The sequence below is a fragment of the Labeo rohita genome, chromosome 22 (genome assembly GCF_022985175.1).
Source record: "Labeo rohita strain BAU-BD-2019 chromosome 22, IGBB_LRoh.1.0, whole genome shotgun sequence".
Classification (NCBI taxonomy): domain Eukaryota; kingdom Metazoa; phylum Chordata; class Actinopteri; order Cypriniformes; family Cyprinidae; genus Labeo; species Labeo rohita.
Genome location: NC_066890.1, coordinates 34,839,587 through 34,865,061, shown reverse-complemented (window position 1 = coordinate 34,865,061; position 25,475 = coordinate 34,839,587). Strand labels below are relative to the sequence as shown.

At 33.1% G+C, this 25,475-nt stretch overlaps 1 protein-coding gene across 3 annotated transcripts in view; it reads right to left on the bottom strand.

Moving 5' to 3' along the window:
• The window catches only part of si:ch211-246m6.5 (von Willebrand factor D and EGF domain-containing protein), a 92,639-nt gene extending 71,019 nt beyond the window's left edge, over positions 1-21,620 (bottom strand). Inside the window, exons 1-3 of one of the 3 annotated variants that reach the window (XM_051094958.1) lie at positions 21,498-21,620; positions 3,942-4,126; positions 3,643-3,871 (exon numbers count right to left, since the gene is read on the bottom strand). In XM_051094958.1, coding sequence (XP_050950915.1) covers positions 3,643-3,871; positions 3,942-4,126; positions 21,498-21,585 — 502 coding nt within the window. In that variant the 5' untranslated portion in view covers positions 21,586-21,620. Of the gene's footprint in view, positions 1-3,642; positions 3,872-3,941; positions 4,127-4,699; positions 4,788-13,932; positions 14,246-21,497 lie in introns of those variants that run through there. The other 2 variants (XM_051094959.1, XM_051094960.1) reach the window with 2 other exon arrangements.
• Positions 21,621-25,475: the final 3,855 nt, after the last annotated feature.

Sequence of the window (25,475 nt, the reverse complement as noted above, 5' to 3'; positions counted from 1 at the left end):
GTCCTGTTATGCATTAAAATGTCCTCTTTATAAATAAATAAATAAATGCAATTTAATGTATAAATGTTGTTTTACTTAAATTATTTAGGCCTTTTTGCAGAAGATCAGTCATGTGATGTAATACAATTTTCTGTTTGTAACTGTATAAATAGATATGATTTAATATAAAAATTGTTTTAATGTAAGTAAATCAGTCCTGTGATGTATTAAAACTTCTAAAATAAATAAATATGCAATTTTAATATATAACTCTTGTTATATTAAATAAATAATGTAGGCCTTTTTACATAAGTTCAGTCCTGTTACGCATTAAAACGTCCTCTTTATAAATAAATACAAAATAAATAAATAAATAAATAAATGCAATTTAATATATAAATGTTGTTTTAATTAAATAAATTATTTAGGCCTTTTTGCAGAAGATCAGTCCTGTGATGTTTGTAAATAAATAAATATATAAATAAATGTGATTTAATATAAAAATTGTGTTTGAATTTAATAAGTACATCCTATGATGTATTAAAACGTCTTGTAGAAGATCAGTCTTGTAATATAGTAAAAATTACTGTTTATAAATAAATAAATAAATTAATTAATTAATTTGCAATTTAATATATAACTCTTGTTTTATTAAATAAATAATGCAGGCCTTTTTACAGACATTCAGTCCTGTTATGCATTAAAATGTCCCCTTTATAAATAAATAAATAAATAAATAAATACATTTAATATATAAATGTTGTTTTAATTACATAAATTATTTAGGTCTTTTTGCAGAAGATCAGTCCTGTGATGTAATAGCATTTCCTGTTTGTAAATATATAAATAAATGTGATGTAATATAAAAATTGTGTTTTAATTTAAGTAAATCAGTCCGGTGATGTATTAAAACTTCTTGTAAATAAATAAATAAACAAATGAATACATTTACTTAATTTAATATATAACTCTTGTTTTATTAAATAAATAAAGTAGGCCTTTTTACAGAAGTTCAGTCCTGTTATTCATTAAAACGTCCTCTTTATAAATAAATAAATAAATGCAATTTAATATATAAATGTTGTTTTAATTACATAAATTATTTAGGCCTTTTTGCAGAAGATCAGTCCTGTGATGTAATAGCATTTCCTGTTTGTAAATATATAAATAAATGTGATGTAATATAAAAATTGTGTTTTAATTTAAGTAAATCAGTCCGGTGATATATTAAAACTTCTTGTAAATAAATAAATAAACAAATGAATACATTTACTTAATTTAATATATAACTCTTGTTTTATTAAATAAATAAAGTAGGCCTTTTTACAGAAGTTCAGTCCTGTTATTCATTAAAACGTCCTCTTTATAAATAAATAAATAAATGCAATTTAATATATAAATGTTGTTTTAATTACATAAATTATTTAGGCCTTCTTACAGAAGTTCAGTCCTGTTATGCATTAAAACTTCTTTAGAAATAAATAAACACAATGTAATATATAAATGTGTTATCATTTAATAAATAATTTAGGCCTTTTTGCTGAAGCTCAGTCCTGTGGTATTAACTTCCTGTTTATACATAAACGAATGAACGAACATCTATTTTAATAAATAAATGTTGTTTTATTAAATTAATCATTTAGGCCTTTTTGTAGAAGTGATGCTTTAAAACTTCAAAGAAAGAAAGGAAGAAAGAAAGGAAGATTAAAACTGAATTATTCATTAAATCATTCAGGCCTTCATTTTGTGTAAGAGGATCAATCTGACTTATATGTTGCTTTAAATAACACACAGTGCTGCGGATCGTAGCCCTGACTTTCATGCTTCGCCAAAACTCTAAAACCCGAACAGTTTCCTCCTTCTTGTAGCCGTCATGGAAGTGTCATAAATCTGTGAAATATTGCTACATGAATCCAATAATCTGATTTGCTCCCCTGCAAGACTTCAGTCGCCAGAAATCGATCCTAAACTAAAAATGACCCAAATACTCTCACACCCAGTTGACGATACAGTCATTTATATGGATCTGGGAGATGTTTGAGAAAGTGAGAGACGAAACACTGCCAGGGAAAGTGAAATATTGATCACCCACTACAAATGAGACGGCAGTTTCTCACTGGGCTGTTGTGCAGGGAACTTCTACAGACGTGCTATGAAACAGACCGAAAAGACTCTTCATTGTTTCTTCTGCTGGTGCAAGTCTTCTGTTTTAAAGTCTATTACAGGTCAATTATTTACTAAGATCAATATCAACTGCAATTATATTTAATTCTTTCTTTCTTTCTTTCTTTCTTTCTTTCTTTCTTTCTTTCTTTCCCTCCCTCTTCGGTAATATTATTTTAATAAAAACTCAGAATATTTTCACCATAAATACTCATTACAAATAATAATAATAATAATAATAATAAATATTTAAATAATAATAAATAAACATTATGGTAGTACTTATTTACTTAGCATAATACCAAAATACCTTTCATTTATGCTGGTTTTAATGAATATAATAATAATAATAAATAAATAAATAAATAAATAAATAAAAATTTCATAACATTTTATAAAAAAAAAAATATTATAAAACTGAAAACCATTGAAAATAACGCTAATTTAAGACAAAATTAATGTAAATTAATAATTAAATAGTCCATATAACGTATGAATAAAATAATACAATAAAATAAACTGACGGGAAAGTTGTTGCTAATTATTTATTAATGTTATTATATGTTTTGTCATAACACTTTCTTTTTATGTAAATGTTCATTAAATGTGTATACTTTCATAGTTTAAACAAACTAATAAATAAATAAATAAATACATGCATAAACACAACTTAAGTTTTATTGAATCTGTAATGTTTTTATTTAAATTAATTAAAAATGTTTATAATTTCAAAGTAGATAAATAAATAAATATTATTTAATCTGTAAATGTAATTTTTCTTTAATTTATATAAAAAAAGATAAGTTATTCAATGATACATAACACTTCCTATTTATACAATCTAAATAATGTTATTTATTATTTAATTTAAAAATACGTATATACTTTCAAAGTATGAAAAAAAGTGTATTCAAAACAAACAAACAAACAAACAAACAGATAAAAATAAATAAATAAATGTTATTTAATCTGTAAATATTTTAATTTAACTAAAAAATATGTATATACTTTCAAAGTATGTAAAAATAAATAGTACGTTCAAAACAAACAAACAAACAAACAAACGGATAAAAAAAATAAATAAATGTTATTTAATCTGTAAATATTTCTAGTTCATTTAACTTAAAACTCTGTATATACTTTCAAAGTATGTAAAAATAAGCAGTGCGTTCAAAACAAACAAATATATTAAATAAATAAATAAATAAATAAATCTGTTTAGGCAAGAATATTTATTTATTTATTTATTCATTTAACCAGTCCTGTGATGCATAACCTAATTGATATATTTATAAACTGAATAAATGAATAAGATCTCAATTAAAAATGAAAATAAATATTTTATGTTAATTAAATATTTTAAAATTGCAAACAAATATTTTATATTAAATATCTTTGGATGAACGGTGGCCTACACATGATTTTATTTCATTTCTTTTAGGTACTTTTAAGATAATTTCTGCTTTTGTAAACCATCAAAAATGAGCCCCATTATTGTACCTTCCGCACAGTATCCCATGCAACCCTGCGTCGGCTGCAGGAAATACAGCAGGAACTCTCCACAATTCCGGACCGAGATTGGGATGCGGAAAAGGCAGCAGTCTTTGGTGCTTCCATGGAAGAACTGCCACGTGGCGCAGGCCGAAAGCTGCTTGACCTCTCCGGGCCTCGGCAGAGAGCTGTCCTTAAGAGACAACCACACCGGAGCCTGCGTCCCACAGCGGTTCATCTACAAAAAGAGACGGAGCTCAGGAAACTGCAGTTTGAAAACCAGTCAGAACTAACTGACAACTGCTCACCTCAACGCAGTGGGTCGGCATCTCCGCAGGCTTGTTGTTTATGGAAAATCGGTACCATCCGGGCGGCAGCGAATGGTCGCAGATCAGATCCTGTATTGCTGTGTTTTGAAGTTCAGTAGAGTCAAAGTCAACGCTACGATATGCGTTCCTCAAGGTCCTGTATCCGCCCGGATAGCACTCTGGAGCTGGAAAAACAAGGACACCGTCAAACCAAAGACTGAATTACAAGCTTTAATATTCATAAAAGAGTTTAAAACAACCTTTCGGCAAAGACAAAGGTCAGCGCTCAAAAGACAGCGAGCGAGAAGGTCGAAAACTGTGTCATTACGGTGGCTTGAAAACGTCACTCAGGTTCATTAAAACCCAAATGGGGGTTAACGTGACCTCCTCAGAGGCGGACGTTTATCTGGGGGGAAAAAAAATAACGCACCTTTATCTGACCCCCTTTTCCTTGCACTTAACTTTACATCGTAAAGGTCGACCGAATCAGCGACGTGTGTCTGGGTCTCACAGCAAAACGGAGCGACTAAAATAGACGTGTGACTTTCAGGCTAAAACCTTTTTAATCCCTTGCCATTTCCTCAGACAGCACATCTGTAACACCTTATTCTTCTCCTTCCTGTATCTCGGAGCCGAAGTGGGTCGGATGTCACTATTGTGGCTAATTATGAGGGGAAGGGAGATCGACAGGACCTGTCTCGCTTTTTGTGTGAGGACGCCTGAGGCCAGCGGTACACTGGTAATCCTCTAATGCTCACCCTGAACATGCTAATAGAAAGCTTGGGCCGGATGTCATGCCATCTCTGCCAGCGAACGTGGGAAGCTGAGACAGGGCAGATAGCAGACGTTGTAGACAAAACAGATTGGTGGGAGAATATTAGACTTCAGACAGTGCACAGGATTTTCACTTGCTGCTTAAGTCAGAAAGGCACAATAAAACAAAATAAAAAGGAAAAAATGCAAAGCAAAGCAGCAAAGCAACAAAGCAAAAAACAAACAAACAAACAAAAAAAAACAAAAAACAACACAAAAAAAAAAATGTCAGCAAAGCACATCAAAAGCAAAGCAAATCAACAAAACAAAAATAGAAACAATGAAAAATGAAAAGGCAAAGCAACAAATAAATTGTAAACAAAGCACAGCAAAATAAAACGAAAAGGCAAAGCAACAAATAAACTGTCAGCATAGCACAAAGAAACACAAAGAAAAAAACAACAAAGCACAACAAAACAAAAAATGCATAGCAAATCAACAAAACAAAAAGAAAAAAAGAAACAAAAACAAAATGTCAGCAAAACACAATAAACAAAAAAAGTCAGCAAAACACAAAAAAAGTGAAGAAAAGCAACAAATTGTCAACAACGCAAAACAAAACAAAAAAGCAAAGCAACAAATAAACTGTCAAAGCACAACAAAAAACAAAACAAAAAATGCAAAGCAACAAACTAAAAACAAAGAAAAACAAAACAAACAAGACAAAAAAAACCAAAAACTAACCAAAACAAAACAAAAAAAGTCAGCAAAGCACAACACAGAGAAAAAAGCAAAGCAAAAAAGACAGCAAAGTACAAAAAGTGAAAAAACAAAGCACAAAAAAACAAAGAAAATCTAAACTAAAACACAAAACAAAAATGTCAGCAAAGCACAAACCAAAAATAAAAAGTGAAGCAACAAAACAAAAATGTCTGCAAAGCACAACCAAAGAAAAACAAAAGCAAAACAAAGCAAAAAGAAAAGCAACAAATAAATTATCAAAGCACAACAAAACAAAACAAAACAAAACATTAAAGCAAAACAAATAAAAAAGTAAAGCAAAGCCAAAACAAAAGGAAAAAAGCAAAGCAACAACACAATGTCACAGCACAAGACAACAAGAAAGAAAAAACTAAGTACAAAAATAAATACAAAGCAAAGCAAAACAAACAAACAAACAAAATAAAATCAAATCAAACCAAAAGCAACAAAACAAAAGGTAAAAAAGAAAAACATGCATGTCAAAGAAAAACAAAATGTCAGCAAAGCACAACAAAGCAAAAATAAAAAAATTGAAGCAACAGAACAAAAACATCTGCAAAACACAACAAAAGAAAAACAAAAGCAAAAAAAAAAAAATGAAAAGCAATAAATAATCAAAGCACAATAAAACAAAATGAAAAAGCAAAGCAACAAATATATTGTTAGCAAGGCACAAAACAAAACAATAAAGCAAAACAAACAAAAAAGTAAAGCAAAGCAACAAAACAATGTCACAGCACAACAAGACAAGAAAGAAAAAACTAAGCACAAAAATAAAAAAAAAGCAAAGCAAAGAAAAAAAAACAACAAAATAAAATCAAACCAAAAGCAACAAAACAAAAAGGTAAAAAAGAAAAACATGCATGTCACAGAAAAACAAAATGTCAGCAAAGCACAAATAAAAAAGTGAAACAACAGAACAAAAACATCTGCAAAGCCCATCAAAAGAAAAACAAAGCTAAACAAAGCAAAAAAAAGCAACAAATAAATTATCAACAAAGCACAACAAAACGAAAAAGCAAAGTAACAATTAAATTGTTAGCAAAGCACAGCAAAACAAAACAAATAAAGTTAAACAAAGAAAAAAGAAAAAATTAAAGCAAAGTAACAAAAAAGGAAAAAAGCAAAGCAACTAAGCAAAGCACAACAAAAATAAATAAAAATAAAAATAATTTTCAGCAAAGCACAAACAAGTGAAGCAACAAAATAATGTCATGATAGCACAAGACAAAGAGAAAGTAAAAACTAAGCACAAAAAGTCAGCAAAGCACAATACAAAAATAAAATCAAAGCAACAACAACAAAAAAAAAACTGTCAGCAAAGCACAACAAAAACAAAAACCAACAACAAAAAAAGTCAGCAAAGCACAACAGAAGAAAAAGCAAAGCAAAACCGAAATAATGTCAGCAAAGCACAACAAAACAGTACAAAGAAAACCAAAGAAAAGCAACAAAAAATGTCAGCACAAAAAAGCACAACAAAAAGAACAGCAAAACAAAAACGCCAGTAAAAGGTCAGTAAAAAAAGTCAGCAAAGCACAACAAAAGAATGAAAGAAAAACAATGCAAAAAAATAAAAAGCAACAAATAAATTATCAAAGCACAATAAAACAAAATAAAAAAGCAAAGCAACAAATAAATTGTTAGCAAAGCACAACAAAACAAAACAATAAAACAAAACAAACAAACAAAAAAGTAAAGCAAAGCGCAACAAAAGAATAAAAGCAAAGCAAAACACAAAACAAAAAAAGCAAAGCAACAGGAAATTGTCAGCAAAAGACTACAAAAAAATCTGCAAAGCACAACAAAAAGAAAAAGGTAAAGTAACAAAAAGTACAACAAAACAAGACAAAAAAAGCTAAGCACAATTAAAGTCAAAGCACAACACAAAGAAACACCTAAAAACAAAAGAAAGGAAACACAAAACAAACATCAGCAAAGCACAACAAAACAAAAAAGCTCAGCAAAGTAAAGCAACAACACAAAAATGTCAGCAAGGCACAACAAAAAAAAAAAAAAAAAAAAAAAAAAAAAAAGAAAGAAAGAAAAAAGCTAAATGAAGCAACATTCAAATAATATAAGTTTTGCATAGGAAAGCGTTCACATTTTAATCTTAAAATATTAAGAACTAGTTTAACCTACATCTACCAGTGAAGTCTCATATACAGACTTTGTCCAAAGGAACAGGTCTCCACTAACCACCTGAAAGTCCCCATAAAAAAATAAGGCCAGGTGACCTTTGACCAGCATGGAAAAGAGCAGAAAATCTCTCCTCTCTAATCCTGTCTGCTATCCAGAGAGAAGACGAGGCCGGGCCGAGAGGGCTTTCTGCCCCACTGGAGCGCTGATGAGATCATGTCTCGGCTGGTTTAGAGTCCATAATGCCCTGCTCTTTCCAGCCTAATTCAAGGATCATTACTCTGCAATTACGTCCTAAGCTTTACTCTTAGAGGTGTAATGGGGCAAGATGATGATAAAGACGTTTAAGTGTTCATTTTATAAATTCTTAATAATGGTTTGGTGGGGAGATGCAGGGATGATTTGAGGGGACGTTTCTTAAGGGGAGGTAATGGAGTTTCAAGGTGGCCGGCTTAAAGAGAAGATGAAAGTAATGACAGCTACTGGGAGTTTGCTTTACTTTCCATGCAAACATATGCCATTCACAGATTCAGAAAGACAAACTTCATTGTGTAGTTTGATAAAATGAATGAGCGAAAGAAAGAAAGAAAGAAAGAAAGAAAGAAAGAAAGAAAGAAAGTGAAATCACAACCATAAAAAAATACAATAAAATAAAATAAAAACAACAACAAAAAAAATACTTCACAATTGTAAAATAATAAAATAGCAAATAAAAAAAAATGACAACTGAAAAGTTACATCACAACTGTAAAATAATAATAATAAAAAATAAAAATAAAAATGTCAACAGAAACATCGTAATCGTGGAATAAAACAAAATCAACTTTTTTTCCCCCCATATTTTTCATATCAATTTTTCATATAAAAAAAAAAAATTACACCAGAAAAGTTACATCCCAATTGTAAAATAAAATATAATGAACTTAAATACAAATAAAAATGGCAACAGAAAGGTTACATCACAATTGTAAAATAAAAAATATTATAAAATAAAAATGACAATAGAAAAGTTGTAAAATGAAATAAAATAAAATAAAATAAAATAAAATTAAATTAAATTAAATAATTACGACACCAGAAAAGTTACATCACAACTGTAAAATAAAATGAAATAAAATAAAAATGACATCAGATAAAATTATAAATTGTAAAATAATAAAATTAAATAAAATTAAAAAATGAATTAAAAATGTTATGTAAAAGTTATTTTACAATTATAAAATTGTAAACAATGGTAAAATAATAAAACAAAATAAAAATGGCAACAGAAAAGTTACACCACTATTGTAGAATAAAATAAAATAAAAAATACAACAGAAAAGTTACATTACAATTTTAAAATAATAAAATTAAATAAAATTAAATAAAAATTAATTAAAAGACACCAGAAAAGTTAACTAGTTTACAAGTATAAAATTGTAAACAATTGTAAAATAATAAAATAAAATAGGCAACAGAAAAGTTACATCACAATTATAATTGTTAACTATAATAACAATATTATATATATATATATATATATATATATATGACAACAAAAAGTGGCATCACAATTATAAAATAAAATACAATATAATTAAAAACAACAACAACAACAGAAAATTACAAATGTAACAAAACAATAGCAAAGTGACATCACAGCTGAAACAAAAAATACAACAAAAAGTGGTCACAATTGCAAAATAAAAGATTAGAAATGATAGATAAAATAATAATAAAATCACAAGTGTACAAATAAAACCAGACCCATGTCATTGAAAGTTTCGTCTGTTGAAAAGATCTGAGCACATTTGGTCTCTGTCTGTAGTTGCAGGGGTGACAACCACAGTCAAATCTTGCTACGCAAGGTCAAAGGTTGCACAAACACTCGTGTTTTCAGCCCTAAAGCCAAAGCTGGGACAGCGCTGCTGGGTAAACACCTCAGATCGCCCGGTTAATTTGTTGACTTAGGGACGCGGTGGATTTCAAACACTTCCTCACCAGGGAACTCCACTGAAAACTTCAGATTAGACATGGACACAGTCCACTCTCCCAACACGCCGCTGCTGTTGCACACCACACTATCTTTGAACAATGCAAACACTTTTTGTGTGCTAAGCCAGTGACTACAAAAGACTAGAAAATGTAAAAATGTCCATATATGGTCAAAACCTTTAACATTTCAGAAGTAAAATATAAAGATAGAAGCAGAAAGAGTTTGACAGTGCGATGTTCTAAAAGAACCTAAGTTTCCACAAAGAAATTTTGATTCTATAGTTCTAATCGTATGATGCTAATGCATCCTGACGTGAACCAGACAACAGGATCACCTACACAACCTTCAATCAAATGGGTTTAAACGTAATAAATTACTGAAAGAAATTAGAAAAGCACAGAATTACATGCATGAGACGCAAAAATAAAAATAAAGAGAAAAGGTAATTGCAAAATAGTTTTAATAATCATATTGTGAGAAATAAAGTCACATTATGAGATATAAAGTCAAAACAAAAAAGTAACATTATAAAGAAATAATGATAAAAAAATGTTACTTTTCCTCCTATTTCTCTCAGTGTTTATATTTCTAATGCTTTCTTGCATTAGTTGGGAAAACAAGTTGAGAGAACACAAAAGTTTCGAGAGAGCAAATGCAAAGTTGCAAAACTTTTGCAAGCAAATTATCTTTTTTTTTTCAAAAGTTTGTAAGCAAACAAAGTTTTTTGGTGGTACACAAAACGTTTGTAAGGGAAAAAAATTCATGGGGCAATGCAAAACTTTCAAAAGCAAATTATAGTTATGCTTTCACCTGCAAAAGTTTCTCTGCAAAGTTTCTTATGCAACTCAATGCAAAATTAGAAGTTTTCCTCCCTTCTCCTTTCAATTGCCATTTTTGCGTATGCTTTTTTTCTTGGGGGAACACAACTTTTGTCAGTGAAGTTTAGTTTCTTGGGAAATGCAAAACTTCTAAAAGCAAAGGTTTTTAATTTAATTCGCAAACTCATTATTTCCATAAGTTCTGCATTAGCTGCATTAGCTTTGAAACGTTTCGGAAAAACTCATTTTGTCAATCATTTGCCAACAAACTCAAAGTTACAATCACTAGTTTTGTGTTCGTCCTCAAAAGTTTTGCAATATATCCATCACTAATTTTACATTCACTCACATAAGTTTGAAAAAGGTTGCAAGTTTGAAAAAGGTTTCAAGAACAAAAGCATTAACAACTAAATGGAACGTTTCTTAGTGTAATGCAACATTTTTGCAAGCAAAACATAATTTTAATGAAATGTATATGTTTGCCCGCATGGGGTTTCTTGTGGGGAACACGAAAGTTTTGCAAGTAAAATATGATTTGCTGTAATTTTTCCATTACCATCCATTACCAGTTTTGTGTTCGCTTGCAAAGGTTTACACGGTGTTCTTTGGGGGAAATCGCAAAACTTTTAAGTGCAAATGCTAAAGCATTGCATTTTTTTTTTTTTTTTTTTTCTCGCACAAATCTCATATTTTTTCCACCACCATGTCACCTTAGCAACTTCATATGAGATATAAAGTTTTATAAAGACATAAAGTCAAGGTTTGACCTGCCAAAAAATACATATATAGCCAACTCAAGACTCAACTCAAACTCCTTCAGAGCAAAAAACAAATCGATAAGTAGGGTCCTGCAGAACCAAACAAGCTGCAAAAAAATCTATATCTTAAGCATGTAGTGTTTAAGTATTCTTAAAGTTGGAGAACTTTCACACAAGTTCATCCAATAAATGTGTGTGGGATGGTTGCAGGGCTGGTAAATGTGAGTTATCTGTTGTGACAGTCTGCCTCTTGGCCGAATGAAGAGCTGATTACACTGCAGGAGAGGAATGGCTCCAGATATTCACACTCTCCAACCCTAGAGAGAGAGACTCTTTCCAAAAAAAAAAAAAACGGGTTTGTTGGGTCTGGGTCTGTTGCGTTTATGAAATATCAGTGACCACAGTACACAGTCCTTGATATTAAAGTGAAAGACTTTCACAGTTACAAACGCACTCATCTGTTTCTTTCCTCTCCTTTCTCTCAGCCAGGAATTCACCCGAACCCTGAGGACTTGGTAACGTCTCTTTTTCACTCGATTGTGTTGAGCGAGGCTTATGAGGGATGAGATCACATGATCCAAACACACAGCTGTCGGACATTTAATAAAGACTGAAAAGTCAACGCTGATGATTCACTGAAGAAATATCACAGAGAAGGACTCGTTTACGGTCTGTCGAGTGAAAGGACACCGCTGGGAAGACATTGTGCAAGAGACAACATCAAAAAAAATCGAGACATTTTTTCCAAATGTCTTGTGTATAGCTTTGTTTCTCTAAAACCCCAAACAATAAAAACATTACCTGCCAAAATGTGGTTTAAACCAAAACAATTCATATACAACCATGTCACAACTTTATAATATCATTCATTATAATAATGTTCCAATAAATCACCAAGATCACCCTATGCCTGATATAAATGAACTGCTAAAATTTTTGCAACTGACTGGATAAAAAGTGAACGGAGGTCAAGCTTTTGAAGCAAAATAATGTGCACAAATCCATCATAAAAAAATGCTCCACACAGCTCTGGGGGATGGGGGGTTAATAAAGGCCTTCTGAAGTGAATCAATGCTTTTGTGTGAGAAAAATATCCATATTTAAAACTTTATAAACATTGATGGGAATAACAGTATTATAAATAAGAGCATTACTTTTTTTTTAGCAAGGAGTAATCAGACCAATTACTGTTTCCCCCGTTACAAGCGTTACTATAATTTTGCGTTGTGTCCTTCTTCTGAGGTCAATTCTAGCTTATTTCTCTCAGGACATCTTTTTCAAGAAACAAAAAGTAGCCGAGATGAACTTGATGAATGTTCACGTTTGTTTACAGAGGCAATGTGGGTGTTTACCTACATGTAGCGTAAGCTTTGACGAGAATATGCAAGTCTGGGGAGAACCAAGTTTTGTTTAGAGCAAAGGAAAATCTCCTCTTGGCTTATATCGAAATCCTCAGACATTTTGTACTTCTAATTTGTGTCCTGTATTTTTGTCCTGTTTTGCTCTCGCCACTGTGCTTCCGCGCTCATTACTTCTCACCGGAGCTAACGCTTCACCTACGTGACCGCTGAGACGTCTTTTTTCTGTGCCTTGTGGTCATAACAGGTACTGCATGATATTAATATATTTGAATGCACAATATGTCACAAGGTTAGTCAAATTACATACAAAATAAAATTAAAATAATACTCCAGTTAATAGCAAAAATAAAGAACAAACAATCACTAAACCCAACAAAACTACTTTTTAAATGAACGTTATAGGATTAGTTAATGTAGCGTAATGCACAGTATATGCAGGACAACTGGACTAACTGCATAAATGAGTGCATTTACACAGGTATATAACCTGTAATGGCACTGAAGCATGAGCTGGAGGAAAGGACAGTAAAGATATCACGGCATCACTAATCAGTCTGACCCCACAATCATGAGGCTCACATTCCCACAATTACTGCACCCCTGAGGCTTAATACTCACCTACTGACTGCTCTAATGACTCCCGAAAACATCTGCACAGACAGAGAGAGAGAGAGAGAGAGAGAGAGAGACCGACCTTTTCTCCGAAGGGCACGTTAATTCTATCAGAAATGCGCACAGACTCTCCATTTGGTGCGCAAATGGATGTCAGCGGGCAGGAGTTACAACGAAGTTTCGCTCAGATTTCAAACAGCTGTTCAATCCCGCTGGAGATCCGGGATATTGAGCACTAATGAAAACAATGTCTTGCGGATTGAAAGCACATTTATCTCAACACCATGTTCCTGACGCAGCCAGACAAAAATCTTATCTCAGCTTTAAAACAATGTTATGAGCTAAATAAACATGAACATTAAGTAGTACAATGCAATAAATAACCTAGTTTTATTTAGAAAAATAGCAGAGCCATAAACGCAGTTAAATGCATAAAAACTCCTACTCAAATTGATGCTATGAGGTTAGTTTAAACATAAATAAATAAAATAAAAAATAAAATAGTAGCGTCACAACTAATGACAGCATAATTGAGAGATAAAAACAACTACAACAACGTTTGTGAACATTTACATTTTGCGCTGGGAATACGACTGAATCTTTAGTATTCATTGCATTGCATTTCAACATTCAAAGTTTAAAAGGTGCGTGCATTACTAATTAAACTCTAAATATTGGCTCATTTCCATCAATAGCGCAATCTGCTGAGCGATACAGAAACCGTCATCTTAAAGGTGTGCAAAAGGTGTCGTTGCGCCAAATTGTGCGTTCAAAACACCGTTCACATTTAATTTAAGAATGTTTTTGACTTACCCAGCTGCGCAAGTAACTTCAGCGGTAGTAAATACAGGCACCAGATGCAGATAGATGACTTTACAAAGACGTTAAAAGGTTCCATGTTTGAGTCTCACAGCTGCGCGTTTATCCACAGGTATCCCATCGGAAAGTTTAGGGCAGTTTGGTTACACAGGAAAAAAGTTTGCGGGGTGATTGAACACTCTGTTCCTGATGTTGGCATGCATTCCTCCCAAGACTAAGGAAGTTTCCTTGCGCACAACATATTGTTCTTAATTTATGGGCAGCAAGAGGAGTCCTGGACCATTTTTCCCCTCGTGTGTGTGTAAACAGTCAGCTGTCTTGAGGATTGAAGGGGGCACTCCGAGTCAGAAGCCCTCAATTAACTGAAGAGTAGGAGGACACTTACAGGCTCTCTCTAGTGAAACAAACTCACGAAGTAATGAAAAGCTCAGAGAAAGGTAATTTAGTGAAACTAAAATGAAGGAAGATGATTATTCCCACAGTAAATTAGAAGAAAAATCGATTATCCATGGCGGACTTGTTTCTGCAGAAGGTTTTCAATTAGAAGCGACAAGGTTTTACAGTAGAAGAAACTCCACAAAGAACTTGTTTAATGTTTCTGACTTGATAGGTCATACGTCTTTTCTAGTGTTACAAACAGAAAAACAACGCTAACTATTGTCTACATACAAAAGAAAGAAATAAATCAGTATAAAAAAAGTGAATATGTAATGTATCGTAAACAATTCTATGAGAACACACAAGTCCACATCAGCTGTGAGGATAGGAGCGAACTACTTTTCAGAAGTACTTTTTTTTTTTTTTTCCAGCTGATGAATGAAACAAATATTGGCAGCCAAACAGAATTCACCATACTTTAAAGAACTTGAGCATTTAAAGTGACAGAGGACAAAATGGCAGTGCTTACTAATAAAAACAACTATATTGTGCGTTGGTGTGGTCGCTAGCATAATTAATGTTATATTTATAACTATAATAATGCAAAAACACTCCAAATCCATTCATCATTATGGTCAGGTGATCCCATTTTTTACTCTCTTCCCCTGAAGTACAGTAGGCTAGTCTCAAACAAACCTGAGTGTACTTTTACTGAACAAAACAGTTTTCCAATAATATAAGTCCATAATACAAAATCAAGCGTAAGGAACATAAAAGACAGGTAGAAAACACAAATCCAGAAAAACAATAATAATAATAATGAGATTAGACAACACCTGACAAACAAGCACAGTCTCATAGCTAAGAAGCCACATGGCAACCAATTAAGACAGGAAACAGGAAATAAAAATGCAATAAATGTGACAGCTTTCATAATAAGAGTCAAATCATATATTATCAGCCTGTTTTTTTTTCATTCTCACTGTCCAAAGTGCTAAAAAGAAAAAAAGTTGGTATTTGAGAAGTCTGTATCTTATTAGCCCAGCTGAAAATTGTTGTGCTGCTTAAAGAAGTGTAAAAAGAAGAAGAAAGGTGGTAGAATGGACTAATAACAATAAATAGGTGGTAAATTGTCTTCATGGATGGATGAATGTATGTTTGAGATTTTTGTGGTAAACTTTGAATGCTAACACATGTACAAGGTCTTCAAAGCACCCAGATGGGCTTCATCTTAAATCTGTTAAAGGTCGATACATAAAACCAATGCACTGAACCAAAGAAAGATTATCTGATGATCCATATATAACATCTACACAGCAGTTCTTGAACCTTATGTTGCAAGGAACCAGCAAGGAACCTTTATTTAAATGCTGTTTAGATGAAATTCTACCACACTTTCACTGTGAATTCCCCTATTTGAGAATATCTGGCACTTTTCAGTATCAGCTGATCTTCTTGAAAGCTTCCAGCTTTTGGTCTCAAACCTTCAGCACCCCAGAGCACACGATAAGGCCAACACCTTGGCTCTCTGGGCTTGTTCTTCTCCAAACCAAATTCCTGACTGGCCAAATGTGTATATCCCTCTCAATCCCTTGGCACGGAGGGACTTGGATGCCACCTGGAAAAGGGCGAGAGGGCTGCGCTGTCTAAGGCTGAAGTTTTAGCCGTTATATCCAGTTCTAATGCCTGCAGTCTGGCTGAGAGCAGAAGTTGAGGTCCCTGTCATGAACTGGCTTTATTGAAGGTCTTTGGGTCTCATTCCCCCTCAAGCTGTTGGATTAAAGTTCAAACCTCATGCCAAGGAAGAGCCTTTGGACTCAGGCTGAAAAAAAAAAGTCTCTATCCCTCCTCACAATTGATGTGCATCTCTGAGAAGGGATTTCCATTAAGCTGCAGCTTTGAATAGAAGATCCCCAGAAGTTGTGATCAAGGACCAGTGCTATGTTCTGAAATCTTTTACCATCATAGGAGAAATATAAAACTTTTGTCAGATCATCTGCCTGGGACATCAAAAGCTTCAAGACTTTACACTTGAGAGAAGCCTTCACAGATCCATTTTTTTTCTCAGAAGTCACTTACCAGATAAAACTGTGGGAAATGTTCATATTCTCAAAGTTTTATTCCAGTGTGGCCAAATACACACCTGCTATCTGTGGGTAATATATATTAGCTAAAATGGTCTCCTAAAAAAGTAGGCAAAGACAATGAGGACCTGGAATATTTTGAGTGATCGTTACACACCATAAATGTGAAAAACAACATTTCATAAATGAAAATACCGTGTATCTGAAGGACTTTTCAACTATAAGGTATTTTATTATCTAAAAACAACCGTTCTGAAATCATACATCGTGTACTGGATGCTAAATCAAGATCTTTCATGTTTTAAAAGGTCATGCTGTCACATAAAGGTGGCAGTTTAGGAAACCTGTCACTCTGAAAGCCCTCCAAGACCTTGGAATACAATTTCAAAGGTCTCTTATTTAAAAGATTCACCTATTCCCTGCATAGTTTTTTCCTCTGACTTTGTATTAGCTGTGCAGATTCTAGGTTTCTTTATTCTTAAAGCTAAAAAGACGCATTAATATTTCACTAAAAAAGATGAAACTGACATTCAATGACATTGACATATAATTAATTATTCCCTCAGTGCAGACGGAGCTTTAAAAGACACTTTTCTGTCAGTTTAAGTTCAGATCTACGGAGGTCTATTTAACGCTAACTTCTCTAAAGCTATTTTAGGGAAAAATGATTCTTATCAATGTCTTTCATGCTGAGCTTTTGACTGAGATTGTCTCGCTATCTCGAACACAAACACACACATGTGATTTTCCCCCATCTGAAAGTGACTTTTGTGGCTGTTGTGTTGACAAGCACCAGTCTTGCTTGCTTTGCTTTAACGCTTATAAACAAACTTCACAGGGGGTTGAGTGTCAAATCAGCAGGTAACAAGCCAAGCCGTCTCAATTCTCCACGACACACTGAGCGTTATGTCGTTTAAGGGAGTTTTTGGTAATTCATAAATTGTTAATGTGTATGTTCAGGCCTGAATCTGTCAAAGCTTAGTCCTGTTTCAGTCAACACGCTGTTAACTTCCACAAAATGGAGAGGAAAATTATTCACTGCAGCTCTTGCTGTGCTAATATATTCAGTGTTTTATCAGCACATTTCTCAGAAATGACCTACTATTGTATAATTTGTGTTCATAGTCAAATGTTATTTTGACTATACATAAAAGTATGAAACTGCATTCCTGTGGTCACATTTATGAATGAATGGATGGATGGATGGCTTATTAACTAACAAACTAAATAAGTAATTACTTTTCAGTGCTTTCCAGGGTATGTTAAGAATTGCCTAACTAATTAATTTGTTAAATAAATAAATAAATAAATTGATTACAACAATGATGGGGTTGAAATAACTATTGGTGCTTTCCAGGGTATGTTTAGAATTGACTGACTGACTAACTAAATAAATAAAGTGATTATGAATATGAAGGGGTTGAAATAACTATTGGTGCTTTTCAGGGTACATTTAGAATTAAATGACTAACTAACTACCTACCTAACTAACTAACTAAACTGATTACAATGATGATAGGGATGAAGTAACTATTGGTGCTTCCCAGGGTACGTTCAGAATTGACTGACTAACTAACTAACTAACTAACTAAAGTGATTACGAAGATGATGGGGTTGAAATAACTATTGGTGCTTCCCAGGGTACATTCAGAATTGACTGACTAACTAACTAACTAACTAAAGTGATTACGAAGATGATGGGATTGAAATAACTATTGGTGCTTTCCAGGGTATATTTAGAATTAATTGACTAACTAACTACCTACCTACCTAACTAACTAACTAAACTGATTACAATGATGATAGGGTTGAAATAACTATTGGTGCTTCCCAGGGTACGTTCAGAATTGACTAACTAACTAAAAAAAATGATTACGACGATGATGGGGTTGAAAAAACTATTGGTGCTTCCAAGGGTATATTCAGAATTGACTAACTAACTAACTAACTAAAGTCATTACGAAGATGATGGGGTTGAAATAACTATTGGTGCTTCCCAGGGTATATTCAGAATTGACTAACTAACTAAAAAAAGTGATTACGATGATGATGGGTTTGAAAAAACTATTGGTGTTTTCCAGGGTATATTTAGAATGAATTGACTAACTAACTACCTACCTACCTAACTAACTAAACTGATTACAATGATGATAGGGTTGAAATAACTATTGGTGCTTCCCAGGGTACGTTCAGAATTGTCTAACTAACTAAAAAAGATGATTATGACGATGATGGGGTTGAAAAAACTATTGGTCCTTCCCAGGGTATGTTCAGAATTGACTAACTAAGTAACTAAAGTAATTACGAAGATGATGGGGTTGAAATAACTATTTGTACTTTTCAGGGTACATTTATAATTGACTAACTAACTAATTACCTACCTACCTAACTAACTAAACTGATTACAATGATGATGGGGTTGAAATAACTATTGGTGCTTCCCAGGGTACGTTAAGAATTGACAAATTAACCAACTAACTAACTAACTAACTAACTAGAAAAGTGCTTATGACGATGATTGGGTTGAAATAACTATTGGTGCTTTCCATGGTACGTTCAGAATTGACTAAATAACTAACTAAAGTGATTATGATAATGATGGGGTTGAAATAACCATTGGTGCTTTCCATGGTACTTTGAAATTAAATAAATAAGCTAATGAATGAAATAAACTTTTTATCCTTCACGATGAAATTATAATAAAAACATAATAAAACATATATAATAAATAAAATGATTATACAAAATATTATTATTTTACAAAAAATAATTATTTTATTTATCTACATAGTTATTTAAATAGTAAAAAAAAATTGCTGAAGTGATAGTTTTAAACAAATATTAACATTTATAATTAACACTACTAAAAAACATTATTTTAGCTAAAGTGTTTGCATCAATACTGCGTGCCTTTTACCCCATGCTGGTGGGGTATATATGTGTGTGTGTGTGTGTTAATATAAAAAATAAAAACTGTATAATGTACAAAACAATATACAATGTCCACCCCTAAAATTCCTGTCTGAGGCTGGATTTTACCATCATCTCTCCAAACAATGGGGTAAACAACAAAAAAATCTTTACGACTGGCTGTTAAAAAGCTCTGTGACTGTAAATGTTTTCAGGCCAAAAAAAGTCATCAGTGTCTGAGCATTATCAAGCTCAGGAAGGACTCTGATAGCTCGTCCTCTCCTAGAGCTTTCCCCTGACCACTTCAAGCGACTTCACAAGAGAGAAAACATCATCCGGATGCTTTGATCCTAAACCTCTCCCCAGGAATCACAGACTATGGGGCTGAAACCTGTTCCAGATGTCACCCATGATGTTTACGATGAGAAAACCCAAACGAAAACCACGTCAAAGGAGAATTTGAGTCGCTACTGACTGTCAGTCATTTAACAACTTGTACAAGTGGTGCTAATCTACTTTTGTAAAGAACTTTGAATTTTGTTATTTGTTAGTATTTACACTAAAAACACTCCTAATAACCCACATTTACTTTTTTTAAAGGAATAGTTCACCCCAAAATGACAATTTGCACATTGATTTACCTCACAAAGTGTAAACACTGCTCTGCGGCACCAAAACATTGCTTTGTTTGCCCTTAAATCCGACCAGTCTGACACAGCAACACTGGCTCAACCAATGCCATGAGTTTAGGGCGGGGCTGTCTGTCTGGCCAACCAGTGACAGAGAGGGAAGCCCAGAAATGATACATTTGACCTTTAAATGAGTTCCAAACAACAATCCAGCTTTTTTTTGTGCAAAACATTCTTACAATTGTTTTTAAAAAATGCTTTAGGTGTCCTTTTTCAAAGCTAAACAAATTTTGGACAGGTAATAGCTATGGACCCAGAGCAATTGCCATAGATCTCTGTTTAACAGAGCCAGCACTAAACACCACTAATGTTGCAGTACTGATGTTCTCCGTCTCAGAGGTGTCTGGAAAACACTATAATGAGGGTATAAAGTGGTTTTACGGGCCCACATCATTCACAGAGCGAGCAGCAGGACATTCTGAGGTTCGTTACTGTAGACCGCAGGAGTTCTTCTCCACACTAGTCCCCACCATATGTGATTTATCGTTAATTAAACATCATTACAGATCAGGCTGGACCGTTTTATGTAACCATGTGCTCGCAAGTTAATTAATCATCCTCCTCTATCAAAAGGTTAAATGTATACTCATAAATGTTAAATAGCGTAATATGATTTAAGATCCCCTCACAAAAATGTGGTAACATGGTACAGAAAAGTAGGCCTAACTTAAGGTCTTAGAGCTGTTTTCGTCATTTCAATGGATAAATTCAGTGTTATCAGAAATATCCTGTCTTTTACTAAGAAAACGGATCAAACAGACATGGAGGTGGACGGTTTGAAGGCAAGATCAGGCGTGACACTGCATGTAAGATATGGACTGGTGCAGAGAAACAGAATGAGAGAGAGGGGGGACGATGCAGGGGTCAGTGGGGGTCTGTCTGGTTGCTGGTTTGTTGAAAGTCAATACAATTTTCACTGCAGGGGTTACAGCATCATGATAAGGAGAGCTGCGGTCTGTTATTTACTGCTTTAGTGTCTCAAATAGCTATTAAAACTAATTCAGAAGGCTGAATGCACAAACACTCATTTATATTGCTGCTAATGGTGGTGGACTATTTTATAATTGTATAATTTTACAAAGCAGTACAAAATGCCAAAATACCCTGGAAAAAAAATGTTACCTTAAAACAGCTTTCCATTAAAAGCAAAAATAATAATAAATAAAAATCTAAAAACTCTTATAATTAAGACCAAAGGATCCATTATCCTAAGCAAGTTGCAAATTAGGAAAGCAACATGGTTTATTTTAAGAAGGCAAAGCACGATTTTAAGTTTTAAACATGGTCAAGAATAGTACAAGAGGGAATTTTATACTGCAAACGTGAGAAAGGGTATATAAAATATGAAATAAAATATCTTTACACCATTTCAAAATCTGCCGTTGTTGCAGTAGGCTAACCTAAAAACATCACAACAGAACTAGCAACAACGGCTAGATAGCACGATTGTGTGATTGCTTTTATACAACATTACAGTTAGCAAGAAGCTAATACTTACATTTTAGACCCAATATCGTCCATTTTGATAACGAACATGTTTCCAAACAAACCACAGCAAAATGAACCGTCAAACCTAGCAAAAACATGGTAGCGGTGTTTTAATCTTAAATGAATCCGCGTGTTTAAACGAATCAATTAAACGAACGATTCAATGAATCACTCATAAACACAGCTCTGAATCAAATGAATCAGTTTGAGTAATTGATTCAAATGACTCACTCATAATGATAGTCGCTTGTCGCCACCTACTGGGAGTAAATAACATTAGAAATAGCACAACATAAACACTATTCAAAGCAACACCATACAAGACCACAACCTCAAGATTGAGAACATGCGCTTTAATTGTTGAAATGCAGTTTATGGTATATTTTTTAAAATTGATTTGGTTTGGACTGAGCTGGGCAGATTTAGTTTATCGATCTGTGTCATGCTGTCAAAGTCTGACAGACTCATAAAATATCATATCTGTGCACGCCTACAAACAGAATCACGCAATATTATCTTTCCTAAACTGTATTACAAAAAAACAAACAAAAAAAAAAAAAAAAAAAAAAACACACACAGTTCATCTCTGGACCAGGTGCTCTTGCAGATAAGACCTGAAGAGGTTTGAATACATAACGAAAGATGAAAAACTATGATTTCAGGACATGTTAGTATTCATTGCTTATTTTAGAGATTCTAACAGATAATGGGTAAATATTACATTATATAAAAAAGAAGTCACAGTCTGAAACATAATAACCTTTTCAGAGTACAAGAAACATTCCCATATTTTTCCCATGTAACTACGTCTTAATTAGTTACATTCTCAAACAGAAGGTAAAGTGTCCCTGTTCTAATTTAATCAAAGCCTGTTTCTAAACTGTAATTACAGTGATTAAGAAAATTAAGTGTGTTTGAGGGGAAAAGGAAGAGGTTTTCTTCGCTGCTTCTACTCTCGGTTGATTACAAGCCACTTCGGGAGCCGACTGGCAGCCAAATGGTACACAGTGATTCCTGCACTGTAATTACTGTGAGTTAGCGTTGAGCTTCAGACCTGCTGCTTTTGAACTGCAGTTTCAAAATGGTGGGAATCCCTCACAGAGGTGAGCATAATTAATTCTAATGGTCAGAATAATAGTTAAATAACAGATAGAGGTACATATGTTGCTGGTTAGTATGGTTTAGTTAGCCCCTAGTGACTGAGTAACTCAACATTGATGCAAAGGACATTTTCTCCAGTGAATTAAGGCTATACAAATCCGGAAACATTTTCACTCAATGATCATAATGGGATATAAGGAGAAACCACCTTCTTTAACGATAATGAATTATTAGAAAGCATTAGCTAAAGCAAAAAGTGTCAGGTATACTGCAACTGAAAAATGACTCGGTTCAATGAGGTAGTCAGTCGTGAAATTAACAGAACGATTCACTTAGTAAGTGTAATTCAATTAGCTACGAGCGAGTCAGAGGACTGTTGTGAACCTTTTTAAATGACTCATTAAACAGGACCTGTTTGCAAGAGTCATTTGCTCTTAACTCAGAAAAACGATTCGCTCTGTGTTCGTTGTGGCGTGATCTGAAATTCATTTATGACGAAGCGGGATAGACGAACACAAGTTTCTCCAACAAAATTGATCTTATTCTTTTTTTTTAAATAACATTCTTACTTGTGGTCACATTTATAGTCGCAGACTGGAGAAACAAATCAATCCAAGATCCTTTTTCTTGTCGTTCATAAAGACAAACTTTTATGAGGGAGCACGACGACCCTTCATCATTGCTCAGTGTTTACAAGGAAACAGACTCCATGCCCACAATCTGCACAAAATACCTGCAATTAATAATTATTTAGATTACTTATTAATAAGGTTACCATTCTTATTTTAAACAGTAAAACTCACATGTGCTGCAGACAGATTTCTATTAAGGATGTTAAACGGCATTTCTAATCTTTTGCGTTGTGAGTGGGGTTATTATGTTCCTGTTCACCGGCGGGTGTGAGTGGGATTTAGTTTGACGGGAACTTTCAGTGCCCCCTGCTGCCTTTAAATACTCACAGAAGTTTCTAAAGAACTTGAGTCGGACAACTCTTTCACTGGATTACCAGATAGATTACTCGCAGGTGACACAAGGCATTGATAAAACATATAAAATGTGTGGATTAGAGGATTCATAATCACTTTGTTATCAAAGTTCTTGAAATCTGAAGCGAAAACTTTGAAACTCTACTGAAATGAATATAAATATAACCTGCAGGTATTAGTGGCTAATAAAATAATCTTTTTTGACTGTATGACAAACTAAAAATGAAAAAGCTAAGTTTAATAAAAGTTAACTTAAACTTAAACACCTTGGAAAACTGTGAACGTGTAATTTATGCAATTGTAGATTATTAGATCAGAGCTAGACTGTGCCACTCTGAGATTAGAAATTTGCATTGAGGTATCTATGAAGCAACATTTGGAGAAATACATTTTGGTATGTCTTCTTTTGCAAAACAAACCTGTTCTGAATAATGACAAGACTTTGGCACAAGCAAAAGAAAATAAATGAACTTCCAAAGTAAATATGATCGCTATGCGGTTTCTGTTCATCTGTGAAATGCTATAAATGAACACATCTACACCTGTTCTGTAAGAATGTTTGCAGGACATTTTTTTTAACCAGCAGGTAATTCAAAAAAGGTTTTAATGATCAGAAAGTACAGTAAAAAGAGCAAAAGAAACACAAAGACAAACATGGCATCTATATGTAGCCTATATGGTGTATATATGTTAAATACATAGCAATTGCATTACATGTAGTAATTTTTTTAAATGAATTTGTCAGTTTTTTTTTTTGTTTATATTTTTCCTCGTTTATAATGATTTTGGCACACCAAGAACAGCAATAATTAAAGACAGTTTCATCCGCTGCTTCAAACTTTCCTGCTCTGAATCTGTTTTTTGCTTTTCGCAGCAGCTATTCTCACATCTCCACAAGTCATACACAGTCACAGCCAAAACTGCTATAATGCTGAAGATGAGTGAGTAGAGCATAACTTGCCTTCTATGAAAGACAATGCAGATAGATTTGTGTTAATAATAGTACTGCCTGACTGTACATAGTTGGATTATGATATTGACTAGGCATGTTAGATTTTTAAGATCATTTATTTACATAGAACATGACATTTACCTTTGACAACATAATATTATCAAGAGTTCATTCTCGTAGTTCAGCCTCTCTGTTTGCGTCTTTTCTAGTAGGTTTACACCATTTTGTTTGCAGCACTTCATCATTAACATATACTCCTGTTCAGTATGATTGAACACAGGCATGATAATCACCATAATACAACAAGAGCATTACCCAAACCAAGGGAGGAATTAGGCAGTTCAACAAAGATTTAAGACTGAGACAGTAAGTACTGCCTTTTTCTTTCTGTCGTAACAAAAACCTAAAGGTCTTGTTAGAAGGAACATTAACATGAAAGCAAAACAAGGAGGAGCAGCGAACATTAAGCTTAGTAGTTTCTCATGCTATAGGCTACCACATGGGCATGAAAATTTGACGTCTATCAGTGCCTTTAATCCGAAGTACAAAAGGATCAATGGAAAAGAGTTGAAAACAACAGTTGTAGCCAGGTGACTCTTAAAGTTCTTGGAAACGTTTTGCAGCACTGACATCTTTTAAGGGCAAGACAACACATGTTAGATGTTTTTTCTTTATCTGTGTATATACGAAATTTATATATTGGTGAGCTGATTCTGTTTGATTAACATAATAATAATCATTAACAATAGCCATTTATCAAAATTGTTTTTATGAGATGAACATTTGCAGAGCACAAATAAATGAGGTTAAAAATCCATCTACATAATTTGTTTTTTAAATTGAAGATAAACAGTTTATAGGCCTCTGCAGTCAAAAATCATCAAAATTACATATTTAAATGTTTTTTTTTTTTCTTGTGAAAACAATTTTCTCATTCATTAAAGAAGTT